The sequence below is a fragment of the Dermacentor andersoni genome, chromosome 7 (genome assembly GCF_023375885.2).
Source record: "Dermacentor andersoni chromosome 7, qqDerAnde1_hic_scaffold, whole genome shotgun sequence".
Lineage (NCBI taxonomy): Eukaryota > Metazoa > Arthropoda > Arachnida > Ixodida > Ixodidae > Dermacentor > Dermacentor andersoni.
In genome coordinates this window covers 149,496,923-149,511,366 of record NC_092820.1, presented here as the reverse complement: position 1 = coordinate 149,511,366, position 14,444 = coordinate 149,496,923, and the positions used below count along the sequence as shown (strand labels likewise).

Here is a 14,444-nt window from a genome sequence, read left to right as displayed (position 1 = left end):
CGCAAAGAAAATAACCGACGCTTTTTGCGGAGTGGCTTGCGTGATGGGAACATGTACATGCGTGCCGCAGAAGTTTCGTATATATATATATATATATATATATATATATATATATATATATATATATATATATATAATGTGCTTTCTGGTCGAAGTATTCGCGACCTCGAAAATTTGCCATATATACTCGTTGCCAGGCGAGATGCCGGCATACTTTGTTTCCGTTATACGAAAAAAAAAAGAAGAGAAGGACGAGGGAGAGTGTGCTACTCTGCCTGTCCATGTGCGTTGGCCTAACGGGATCGAAAAAGATGGCGCGCGTAATCGAAGACGACATTCTGCATCATCAGACATTATCCGCCGTGGTTTCTTAGTGGTAGTGGCTTTGGGCGTTTAAGCACGAGGTCGCGGGATCGAAGCCCGGCCACGGCGGCCGCATTTCGATGGGTGCACGTTAGGCTTAGGTGCACGTTAAATAACCCCAGGTGGTCCGCATTTCCGGAGCCCTCCCCCCCCCCCCCCCCCCCTCTACGGCGTGCCTGATAACCAGGTCGTGGTTTTGGCACGTAAAACCCCATAATTTAATTTTAATCACCAGAGGTTGGTATGTGTACTAGTATCGGCTATAGCTGTTCTTTCTCCCGTTAGGTCTTGTGGTGTGACAGAGTTCTGTCGATCTCGCTTCATTTACTACGCGGTAGCTTCCGATTCGCTTGTGTGTTAATGTTCTCAAATACGCGTGCTTCTGTATTTGCTAGCGTCTGTATCGTTATTTTTCTCTTCAGTTAGTGCTTTCTTTCTTTTCTTTCCTTTTCTAGCCGTTTCCATCTACCGACCGGACCTTAGAACGTTGATGAGGAGAACAACATTTTGTGTATAATTTCTTCGATACACTGTGTCTCTCTCGTTCCAATGATTATTCGCTACGTTTAATCTTTGAAGTCTGATATTGCTCGCCTACAAACTCCTGTTGCTTTCCTATAGCGCTTGCTGTGCGTGTCTGCACGGGCGTGTTCGGCTGTTATGTATCGGTGTCCGCGCATGCGCATACGTATCCGTTTTTCTTTTTTCTTGTACGTGTTGCGCGTGTTTCCGCACGCGTTTTGTATGTGTGCGCGTGCGTTGTAGTGTCGTGCGTGCGTGCGTGGTCTTTCGCATTCGGTTTGCCCGTAGCATTCCGTATTTGGCACATTTGCTCTCGTCCGCGGCCTGCCGCCGTAGCTCGCGGAGCGGCAACGGCGTGCTATGTCGGCTGGGTCCGTGTGCAAAACGCAGTGGTCGTCGGGAGGAGAAAATCTAATGCTGTCGTCCTGTGCGCATTCGTTCTGTCGTTTCAGTCGTCGCATATTATAGCTTCTTGCTTCTCGCCAGATGCGCTCTCTCTCTTTCCTCTTGCGTGTCCCACCGCTCGCAGCTGGCTTGTGTCGCGATGTTGGAGTAACAGCTGCAGCTCAGTAAAAACCAGAACGACGTTGACAGATCTGCGTCAGCCACAGCAGCTGATGCATCACAGACAGCAAAGCTGTAGGAACGATTTTTTTTTCTCGCAGCCTTCAGAAATATATAGTCTAGGAAACGCAGCAGCAGTTTCTGCTTCGTTCTAACGCGGTCGTGGCTATTGTCGTTTCTATATTCGGTGACAAACTAAGAATGTAACGTTATGTGTACGCTGTGTAACTGAAACGCAATTTGCATAGATGCGCCAGCCAGCCAGTTAGGTGCGCCGATTTCCGTGACGTCAAGTCGTTTCGCGTGTTTAAAAACGGCTGTTTTTTTTTTCTTCCCTCGTTAAGATCTGTCTTTGCGTTATTCGTTTTCGGATGAAACCCGAACGTCTTGGCAAACTATATGGGCGATCCCAATATCAGTGCTCACCCTGTCGTTATGTTTGTAGCCTGAAACAACGAGCTTTCATTTTCCGTTTGGCTTAGCATTCGCATTAGCAGACCAATTTACGTAATTCAGTTACAAGCGGACTCTGCAAGCTGGCTCCCGGCTCTCTTTCAGAGCTGAAGGGGCAGGTACACTGCTTTCCTGTGGGTGGAGATCGTTCGTAAATGTTCAGGTTGTCACCGACTGTGGTGACACGCAGTCTGTGTCGCAGCGACAAGCCGTCAATTTGGGCCGCCGCAGCCGTAGTACTAACTCCTGGCCGACCTCCGACGTGGCGCCTGTGCATCGAGACGCGGGAGACGAAAATTACGGATTACCGTTTAAGAAAAAAACGCGTGCACGAGTTGTTTTCCATTCGAATGAGATGCACGCGAGATGACCTTTATTTTGCGGTCGTCGGTGGTTGCGTTGCAAAGCAAATTCGGGGCTCCGACGCGCGTTTGCGCTGCGTCTACATCTGATATCGACCACGCCATCGGACGCCGGCCTTCGGCGCCGGCAACGAAAATTGTTGCGGAAGGCTCTTTAACGGCTTCGCTGTAATACGCCGGTGCGTGTGTGGGAAGAACTGTTCGTGTGCACGCAGACCTAACGGTGATTAGAACCACTATGAGGCTTTTGCTGTTCCGAAGGCCATTATGTGCGCATTCGATTCACTCCTCTTTTGATCGGTCTTGATTTTGCCAATTGCGAACGCCCTCGTTTAGTGTATTGCTGTTGCTTCACGAGCATCCGTGTTGGAGCGTTCGGGTTGTTTGTTCGTTCGTTTGTTTCTTTGTTGCTTCCTTTCGATCGTTCAGTGTTATTTCTTTGTTTTTTTTTTCTATTCGTGTTATTCAATTTAGAATCTGACGCTAACATTCAATTCCCGCCGTCTTTCTCGTACGCTCGATTAACGTCACAACTTGAAAACAAGCGCAGCCAGCAAATTAACGGTCCTTCGTGACTTCGTCCTGTTCAGATCAGTTTGAGGCTCGGTATAACGACCGATTTGCGTCCCCCACTATCTCCACACACACACACACACACGCACACACACGCGCACACACACACACGCACGCACACACACACAAACACACACACACACACACACACACACACACACACACACACACACACACACACACACACACACACACACACACACACACACACACACACACACACACACACACACACACACACACACACACACACACACACACACACACACACACACACACACACACACACACACACACACACACACACACACACACACACACACACACACACACACACACACACACACACACACACACACACACACACACACACACACACACACACACACACACACACACACACACACACACACACACACACACACACACACACACACACACACACACACACACACACACACACACACACACACACACACACACACACACACACACACACACACACACACACACACACACACACACACACACACACACACACACACACACACACACACACACACACACACACACACACACACACACACACACACACACACACACACACACACACACACACACACACACACACACACACACACACACACACACACACACACACACACACACACACACACACACACACACACACACACACACACACACACACACACACACACACACACACACACACACACACACACACACACACACACACACACACACACACACACACACACACACACACACACACACACACACACACACACACACACACACACACAGAGAGAGAGAGAGAGAGAGAGAGAGAGAGAGTCGCTCTGTACCGAAGTTTTGGGAAAGACTGAGGCGACGGTTTTAACAGCCTCCTCACACCCTCTCTTTTTCTTCTTTTTTTTTCACAGAGCGGCGAGAAACGACGAGAACAATACAGACGTTACGGGCAAGATAAACGAGATAAAACGCTCGCCCTGTCGTCTTAACTTGTACTCGTCCTTCTCTCCGTCGCTATCTGTACGTTCGTCACGAGTCAACGGCGAAGCCGTATATAGTTCACGTTGGTGGGAAGGTCTGACCGCGTACGCAGAAACGTGTACTGACGATTAGAAGACCGTCGCTACGCTAAAGGCCCCCCTTTCTTGCCATCACGGCCCGTCCCACGTCGGCCCCTGCTGGCCTATATACGTATGTATATCGTACCGCCGCCTATAGATACGCCTGTAGTGTTGTCCCACGTCGTGAGTATACGATACCCACGCGCGACGCATCTGTTGTTTTTCTTTTTTTCTCCATTAAGCTCTGTCCGCCACGGTAGCTGCGGGATGCACGTGGCCTTGGCCCGCATTTGTGAAAGTTTAACGAAGCCACGGACGCCGCTGCGACCGGCAGGCCCCGCCTAACTGGCCGTGGGGTCGCCTGTTTTGCTGGACGCCGGCGCGCGGAGCGAGCGCGCGTTGAGACGCGTCCCACGAGAGCGCGCGCGAGAAGTGACGAGACGACGTGCGCGCGAGCGCAGTTCGCGGTCGTTTGGCGAAGAGCCGTCGTTGAGTTTGGCCGCGTGGCCTCGCGGCCGATATGAAACTTGCATCTGCCACGGAATAATGGATGCGTGCCTTCCCCCACCCCCCACCCCTCCGCCGCTTTTACGCTGGTCGTATGTCTGCGAGCGAATTAGAGTCGCTCCCATCGGGGGTTCCTGCCGGCGGCTGTGTGTGTCTGGCTTGCTCTTGTCGGGCCGTGGACGCGCGCTTTGTCGCCTGCCGCTGTTTGTTTGTTTGTGTGACAACTTTTGAGGGACAGACTGTGTCTCAAAGGCAGAGGGGAGTCCGTATGTATGAGTGAAAGCGTGTTATTTTGCTTTTCTTATGCGAGAGCTTCTGTGTGTGCTCGCGTTTATGTGAACAGTATAGTGACTGACGGTGTGTGTGTTGCTTGTGTGTGTGTGAGAGAGAGAGATGGGAGTGTGCGTGTGTGTGCCTGCTTGTGTACGCGTTTTTCCCGTATAGGTTCTCCTTGCATGCTTGGATGAGGATGGCTTGGATGTGTTAAACGCGCGCGACGACTAATGGCCGGATAATTCGCGCGACCCGCGCTTTTAGGAGATTAGGGCGCGCGACGCCTTGGTAAACACTGGAGCGTCCGTGGGGCGCCTTGCAGTGAGTTGTCCTCGTTGTTGGTTGGTCAGCGTTGCTGCCGTTGCTGCTGCTGCTGCTGGCGTAAACAACGTCGATATGTTTGTCGTGTTTACTCTTCGAGAGCAGATAAGCGAGGCAAATTAAACCTGATTAGGCGCCGCATTACTGCAAAGCAAACTGCACTCGGGCAAATGGAGTCGCAATGAGTCACAATGGGCTCGCGCGTTCATGGCGTCTCTCTCTCTCTCTCTCTCTCTCTCTCTCTCTCTCTCTCTCTCTCTCTCTCTCTCTCTCTCTCTCCATATATATATATACATATATATATATATATATATATATATATATATATATATATATATATATATATATATATATATATATATATATATATATATATATATTGCCGCGATGCAGCACAGGACGTGCAGACAAGAGCCGATGGCGAAGAAGTGTTGTTTTGTTGCAGGGGCGCTTGGGCCGCCATGACCTAGTGTCAGCTGGTGCCTTCAGCATTCGCCTTGCATAAACAACATTCGTGCTTTTTTTTTTTTTCAAACGACATTCGCTACATTTTTGTGGACGTGGGGGGTACCAACACGGAGCTCCGCAGCGGTCGCCGCGTGGAGCCCTGACACGATGATCGACAGCCAAAGCGCCACGATGACCGACCGCCCAGCTGCGGTGCCGCAGACTCCGACCTCCGTCGTGTTGTCCCATCCGCGAGACCCAGGGCCCTTCAATGGCATCGATGGTACGCACGTTGAAGACTGGATTGCCTAGTATGAGCGTGTAAGCGAAAACAATCAATGGGACCCAACGCTAATGCTAGCGAATGTGATATCCTGCCTCCAAGACACAGCGCTAGCATGGTACGAGATTCGCGAACGCAACATAACGAGTTGGGACGTCTGCTAGCAGAAGCTTCTAGACCTGTTTGGAAAGCCCTTTGGCCGTCAGCTGGCAGTGAAGAAGGAGCTATCGACCCGTGCTCAAACGTCTACAGAATCTTACGTGACACATATTCAAGATGTCCTCGCGCTCTGTCGTAAAGTTGACAAAGACATAAGCGAGACCGACAAGATTGGCCACATCCTGAAGTGCACAGCAGATGACGCATTCAACCTGCTTATCTGCAAGAACTATGACTCAAGAACTATGATCATCAAGATCATCTATGATCATCAAGAACTGTGATCATCAAAGAGTGCCGCAGTTTCGAACTGATGAAGAGTCGCCACGTAACGCAGTAGTTCAATAAGACTACCAAACGCAGCTTCGACGTCTTCGTGTGAGGAACAGCCACGTGGACGAAACATGGTGCCACTACTACGAGTCTGAAACACGACGGCAAAGCTTACAGTGGAAACATTCGAATTCACCACCCCCAAAGAAAGGAAAGGCCGTCATTTTCGCCGGAAAGGTGTTAACATTTTTTTCGATCGTCAGGGGCCATTACTGATAGAATTTGCTCAATCTTGAGAGACTATCAATTGTTTCCGATATTGTGAAACGCCGGAACCACTGCGTGTCGCAATCAAGAACAAACTACGTGGAAAATTGACGAATTGGGTCATCTTGTTCCACGACAATGCCCGTCCCCACGTCGCTGATGTGGTTAATACAAAACTGGCAAAGTTCAAGTGGGAAACCCTGCAACATCTGCCATACAGCTCAGACCTGTCCCCTTGCGACTTCCACATTTTGGGGCAACTGAAAAACAGCTCAGCGGAACTAGATCCGTGCCGGACGATGACGTGAAAGAGTCAGTTACAGACTTTTTGAAGCAGCAACCTAAGGAGTTTCATGAGACGGGAATCACGCGACTCGTTAGTCAATGGGGCAAATGCCTAAATTCTCATGAAGACTACTTTTTAATAAAGTACCCGTTTGTCATATATTCGCATTGGCTCACATTCATTTGACTCGCCCTCGTATAGCTTGCAGAACTCCTGCTTTTTATACGTGCTCTCTGTTACGACTATAATTTCGGTGCAATTACTCATGATTCACGATCGGTGACAGCTGCTCCTGCGTAATACATTGGAACAAATGACAGCGTCATGGAGATTTTTCACTGGTCATTGCATATATACAAGAATGTAAACACGGTTCTTGAATGACTAAGTTTCATTAACATATTTGTCCTCAACTTGTTCATTTCATGGCCTTTTCATTTTTCATATCAGCGGTATGCGCTGCTTTCCTGGTTTCGAACTGATATAGTTCTAAAGTTCGTGTGATATTTTCTTTACTTATTAAATAGACAAAAACATGGAAGCATTGATATCAGTTACTTTGGGCACAATTTTTGGCACATACGAGAATATTCTTTTATGAAAAGATACACATTTTACTTGTTTGGACAGTGCGTAGCGTTCAAGAATTCGTTTACAGCATTTTTGACAATGGTAATGCAGTTATTATTCATGTATTTGATCCCTCGACAAATTGTTTAAGAGGAAGCTTTAGCTGGGGCCCAATCTGACGCGGCCTATTCAAATACATGTAAAACTCAGAAACGCTTTTCTGAAATAATCTTGCGAATCGCTTTTAATGAAATTTGTTGCATTTGAGAGAGAAGGTAAATTATAGTGTCTGTTGGAAACGGAATTTCTATTTACGGCCTGAATTTTGTATAAAATATTCTGAAAAAATTTTCGTAAAAATAGAAGCGCGACGTTTACAAAATAATAGCTATGTACCAAGAACAGATATCTCGGTTCTGTAAACGGCAACTATTAGGAAAGTCAATGCGGACAAATTTGGTGTGTCAATTTGTATCTTGCGTGAATTGGTTACGTTGTGTACAAGGGTTCTGGAAAGGTCGTATTTCCATAATACTAATTTTTTTTAGATTCATGTTTAACATATCGATTTTGTCCGCTGTAGATGTACAATTAGAAGCAATTCACAGAATTGTGCTATCGTTTTTCATTGTTGAGTTACTGAGTTTTAAACCTGATAGTACCGTTTTCTGGAAATTTGCGATTTTGGCCAATTTTTAATAAAGAATTGACCACCTAAATGAAAAATTCGAAACCAACAGTCACTATAGAATTTAAGTTTTTCTTTTAAGTTCAACAAACATCGTCATATTTGGTGCAGTTGGTGCGAGGAAAAACGAATTACCCTTTTACATGTATTTAAATAGCAGCACCCGAGCTAAAGCTTCCTCTTATAAGGAGGCTGAGCTGCAACATGAGCCCCCTCCCCCCCCCCTCCCCCGAACGAAATTTCTGGCTACGCCACTGATATATATATATATATATATATATATATATATATATATATATATATATATTGGTTCTTGCCATGGACCGCTTCACAGTAGGCATGGCTTTTTTGGTGTTGTAAACGGGTGAGTACTTAATACAGCTCAAAAATTTTTCTTGTGTCCCTTTACTGTCAACTCCGCTCTCTGATTTATGCTCTCTATTCATCCTCTCAATATGCTATCTATCAGTGTACCCTCTAATCCACGCTTCTGCATTGCCGTCTCTTAACGTCATTTATACTTAAACGGCTTAACATTTAGAAAGTTCTCATTCTAGTGCTGACGGTGACTCCGTTAACATTTAGACGGTAGTATGATACGACGACAAATTAAAAAAAAAAAAAAAAACCTTTCGATGGACAGGCGATCTCCACCGTGTAGCCGCCTTGCGCGACGCGGCTATGAATAAAGCAGCGCTCGTCCGCATGTTACACTAGCGCGGTGCGTAAACATGTTGATTATCGTCGTGCGGACGAGCTGGAAATGGATCTCGGGCGCCGCCTCCCCCTTTCCCCCTCCCTCCGCTTTTCACCCCCTCTCCCAACCTCTCACCCACAGCCTCCTTCTGACAGTGCATTGTAAGCGAGCAGCAGCGAGTCTGACGGAGCAGCCGCTACGCGGCTGTCGAAGCTCATTACGCAGCGTACGGACCCTTAAATTATGCATGGTCGTGGCACCGGCTACGCGAGCTTGCAACATTTTCGCGGGGGTGCTGCTTTACACGGCAGATATGGGACGGTATTCTTGCCTAAGCTATTCTCTTCGGAGCTGCTGCTGATGCTGCTGCTGCTGCTGCTTTTTTACCGGATTCGCTTTTCCCCCTTCTCTGACGCGCAAGAATACGAAAAAAAAAAAGTACGCTCTTTAAGTACCGAATTTTCGCGCCCATAACCCCACCCACCTGTGTTACCCGCATTCTGCGCGGGGTAACACAGGGGCGCGCGAGTAGCCGCACGCGATGACAGCAGCAACGCGCAGATATCACGCGCAAAGGAAAGCTCATTTTGTTCTTTGTACCCTTAACGGTTATCGTCTTCACGAAGCCGCTTTCTGTTTAGGTGCGATGTTGCTTCACGGCAACATAACAGAGCGGTGCCGTGAAGCCGAACTGCAGATCGGAATCGGCGTTGTTAAAGGTGTTTGCATCAACTTTCACGGCACTGTGTGTAGCGCAATACGTGAAAGGAGACTAGGACTAAGGAAAACGTAATTTTGTGCGAAACTGATTGGTGATTACCAGAAATTATGAATAAACACCTGTGGCATATGGCACAAGTCTAGGCATTAAGCTGGATTATTTAAATATGCGGGCATTGGTCATCCTGGAAATCAAAATGCATAATTGACTAATATAATTAACTAATTAACAAAATTGTACTAATCAATTTTCGAACCAGCTACTTTAGTGCAAATGTTGCAATACATGGGTTGATGCCAGTGATTTCACGAGGCACATCCACTTGAAACGAAATTTGAAACTAGCACCAGTTTTGTGATATGCGCTGTCAATGCACGGTTGTTCTACTTACTTTTTTAACAAAATTCCTTTTTATTCACTGATGCTCAATAATAAATGGAACACCAATGCATGTTGTCGCAAAATTTCGGTACTTGGGTATCTTGAAGCTGCTGTGATTCTCTGAAGTCGCTCCCAGTGAATATGACTGGTTACCATTAATAAATTGTTGTATGTTAATTAGCAAAACTTAATTAATTATTAAAATCTTCATTTTGATTTCTCGTGCAAGTAAAGTTTGCCTCCGAGACTAAGATAGCTCAAGAGGTAGAACTCTCTTACATATGCAGGTGATTTTTTAAAATTGTGTGAGCGATAAAAGAAACAAAAACATGTTGCTCTGTTTCCTGAGTGTATCGGTGCCACCCTGACTACACATTTGCATAAAGTGCACCGTTATTTACTTTGGCCACACAAGATTGTGCACGATGGGTGGTCGTATAAAGAAAATCAGGTAATCATCTATTTGATCAAGCAAGTTGTGCTTTTGTTTTTATGGCTGTCTTTTCTGCATGGTGTCAGAAGCATGGTTAAGGATTAAAAAAGAAGAATAAAGACGTTGCATTCTCAGTTCTTTAGAAAATATCTCGCTAGCAGTATGGTTTACATCATTTATGCGTCATTTTCAAGGGCATTAAAGTGAGACAACCCCATTAATTGCATTTGTGTTTCCCTTCCACTTGTCACTCTGTGGCCACACTCTCTCCCTATTTCACTCTGGTAGTTAATGGGAAGTGAGGCATACACCCGTGTTATTACCTAGGTGTCAAAAGAATGCTGACGTTCCAGAGAAAGCTTCATCTTCGCCGGGAAGGGGCCACGCATAATGCTTCGGTGGACAGTGATAAATGAGCGATGGGATTCAAACAGCGGGTAAGCCGAGACGTGCATGCTTTGAAAACAATAATAATCGAGACAAAAAGAAAAGAAAGAAGAGAATGTCAGCATAGAACGTCTCTATCTCTGGGCGAGAAACTAATAAGGGGTATGGGGACAAAGCTCACTTGGTGACGAAGGGAAGAGAGAGATCGGAGGAAACTCAATTTTCCCATCACCGTCTGCTTAGCCTTTTTCTTGTGTTATGGAGGCAGCACTGTTACTGGGCTTCCTGGAGTTAATTGGGTCTTCTTCAACGACGGGGAAATAACAAAGAGGGTAATGAAAGGAGGTTCAGCGACCCCTGCAGGCTTAGTGGGTCAGTGGTGGCCTACTGCGTTCGATGTTTTCTAGAAAGCCAGGATGTGTGTGCATTTTCAGCCTTGGTAAAGCTTGGGGCTGCATGTATGTAGTTTCGAAGGCTGCTTTGACAGTATACTTTGCTGCTGATATGGCATTATGAGGGCGGGGGGGGGGGGGGGGGAGGGGGGGTTAGGAGGTCGAAAGTCAATAATATTTCTTGCAGGAATGTTGGGAGTGACGGAAAATAACCGATTGAACATAAGTGTGACACAGTGGCATCATGATACGAAAAGATTCAGTGCTTCCAATAGTTCCAATAATTATGTGTTGTTGCCTGTCCATCAAATCTTAATTTCCTGGTCCTGATACCCGTCTTTCTTTATTTCTTCTTTGTTGCTTCTAGTGGTGCGCAAGCTGTTTTGCAGCATTTCTTTTATTACATTTATGTCTTAAATGTCTGATATCTGTCATTGCAGGAAAATTTTAAAAGCTTTCATTTGATAAATGATGTGTTTTCTTCTGCTGCATTATTGAAATTGTGGTCTACCTACTACACAGTGCATGTGTGCATCTATGCATATGTGCATTTTTTCCCTCTTAACAGTAAGCTGCACCGGAATATCTCATTGTTGCGAGCGTAGTTGCTCTTATAACCAGCATGCTGCTGTCTTATCATGTTTTCTCATTTCTTGCTATAATTTTGAAGCTTGTTTTTTTTTTACTCGCATCGTTACAGGAAGTCCAGAAAATTTCCTTTTGGAATCGAGAGCCTCGAGCAGCTAGCGCAGCAGGTCCTCAGTGACGTCGAAAGCAAGGACCACAGCTGGACTCCAGAAGTGGTGCGTGCTGTGAGACAGCTGCCAAACACACCCGAGGCACTCGGGGCTGCAACAGACCTCATCTGGGAGCGCATCCTCTTTGAGCAAGAACAAAAGACATGGGCCTTTGGTGAGTAGCAATGCATGGGAACTATAGGTAAATACCTGGTAAGGTTGTTAAGTTTAAGATTTAAGCTAAGGTTGTTAAAGTTCTTGTCAGGTTCTTATCATGGTCAGGTTCTTGCCACTGAGCAAAACTGTAGCAGGCCATAACTGACGTTCCCCTTAAACACTGTTAGTGTTCTTGCATAACTAGTGTGGTTGCATAACGTGGCTAAAAGAAAAACAGTGTTGTCTTGTTTAGTGCTAAGGAAAAACTTTACGTGGGTTAATGCAGCGCAAATGCAATTCATTTGTTTCCTCTGTCTATGTTTACTTGTCATTGCAATTGCTGGCAGGGGGCTGAGATGTTCTCGCAAGTTCAGATAACCTCTTCAGCTTGGCTCTTTATTCTATATTTTGGCAACAACAGCATGGGGACGTCAAAAACACATGGACCATAGGCTATGTGTGATCCACAGACCTTGTGTCTGGGTTTTGTGTCATATTCTGTTCTGTAGGGAGCTGATGTCTCAATGCCTTCTGTGTACTAAGTCTGTTGTGCACGTGACAGTGTGAACACTTTTTCCCTGTGACAGTGCTGTGACACTGTATTCTGTGATGCTCAGTATGTGTGACAGATGCTATCACTATTAAGTGTGACACTTTGGACATGTGGCAGACACAATTACTGTTAAAGGGACTGACAGCCAATTTTCATGGTACCCTTTTTTTGTGTGTGTGTGCAATGGAAAGCTTACCATCCAGAGTGTCTAATCATGCAGTGCTAATGCGGAAAATGCCTAGGAAAATTTTTTTATGATAATTTTTCAATCTGCAGTGAGGATGTAGTCATTCACTGGAAGCATGCTGAAAACGGTGATAGGTGAGCGGGATAGCGATTATATGCCGGCATTAGTGGGAGGCAGACAACAAGTGCGGCCGTAGCTGTAACAAAGTATGATCTACTTTATCAAGTTGATGTCCCTGCGATTCATGTTTTCCAATTTGTTAAATTATTTCTGTGATAATAGCCACGTGTTTTCGTGGGTTCATGTCCAACTGTTTTGGTATTTAACCAGCCAAAACTAAACCACTTGGAATGAAAACAAAACAATGCCTTTACACGTGATACAGAGTTCAGCACGTTGCTGTAACCATGCGTGCATCTTTGATTTCTGAAGCATAGAATAATGCGAGAGTGTCTGGTGATATACCAACTGCAATTTTAAGGACTAATTGTACTGTACTTATTAACAGTCGACTTACATACAGCAATCCCATATAATACATCCAAAGCACCAAGATTTCTTTGCCAGGTCTCGCCACTTACTGGTTTTAGAGTTTCTTTGGTAAATTAAGATTATAATTCCTACTTAAATCACAATCAGCTTGCTGGATTCATATCACTATACATCATGGTAATTTCATTTCGATTAACGTCTCACAACCCATTCTGGCCAGCTGTCAGTCCCTTTAAAAAACACTGTATGTGTGAAAGACAATCACTTTCATGTGCAGCAGACGCAATCACTGTTAAGTGTGACTTACAGGGTGTGTGGGACAGATGCGGGGATGGTTAGCTGTGAGGTACAGGGTGTGTGACAGGTGCGGTCACCATTAAGTGCAACACACAGTATGTGCAACAGACACAATGGCTGTTAAGTGTGACTTACATTGCGTGTGACAGATGCGATTACTGTTACCTTGAGGTACAGGGTGTGTGACAGGTGCAGTCACACACAGTTTGTGCAAGATGAACTCACTGCTAAGCGTGACTTACAGTGTGTGTGATAGATGCAATGACCGTTGCCTGTGAAGTACAGGGTGTGTGACAGGTGGAGTTCACTATTAAGTGGTACACAGTATATGCGACAGACACGATCACTGTTAAGTGTGACACACACTATCCGTGACACTTCTGTTGTGTGACACACCTCACGTGCAAAACCTCCTGTATGTCTGTGTTAAATTACGTGTCATATACGTAATGCCTGTCATGCCACATCTCTTGGCTGTCACTGTAGGGGCTATGCTGGGTGTGTCCCTGGTGGCTTCTGTGCTGGTGGGCGTGGCCTCCCTGATGCTGGCGCCCGCGGGGCTGCTGTGTGACCAATCGGCTGCGGCCGCCGCGAAGCTCGGCTTCCTCAGCTACCTCACCGGGAAGTACCTCTCGCCGGCCAACTGCAAAGTCGAGTTCGACTGGACCGAGCCACAGGTCGTAGGCTGCACACTGACCTTCTTCATCAAGGTGTGCTGCTGTCATGCACTGCATTGGAGCTGACTACTCATCGCGCTGCTCTTGTGTCGAGTATTGGTTTTCAATCTTCTCTGTCTTAGGACCTTCCTGACAAATTCACAAATCATTGAAGTCCCTGTGGTGCATTTCTTTTTCCAATACGAGAATAAATACAGGAGAACATACTTCATGCCATGATCATAAATATACGAGGGCAAATCAGAAAGTCAGAATAGTATGTAGTATGTATGAATAGTAGTATGTATGTATATTAGTATTTATGTATGTACCTTATTTTGGCTAATAAA

At 46.0% G+C, this 14,444-nt stretch overlaps 1 protein-coding gene across 2 annotated transcripts in view; it reads left to right on the top strand.

Moving 5' to 3' along the window:
• LOC126533622 (apoptosis-resistant E3 ubiquitin protein ligase 1) overlaps positions 1 to 14,444 on the top strand; it is an 84,972-nt gene that overhangs the window by 40,859 nt on the left and 29,669 nt on the right. For both annotated transcript variants that reach the window (XM_050180784.3, XM_055072226.2), the window contains exons 4-5: positions 11,717 to 11,928; positions 13,925 to 14,148. In XM_050180784.3, coding sequence (XP_050036741.2) covers positions 11,717 to 11,928; positions 13,925 to 14,148 — 436 coding nt within the window. The remainder of the gene's footprint in view (positions 1 to 11,716; positions 11,929 to 13,924; positions 14,149 to 14,444) is intronic.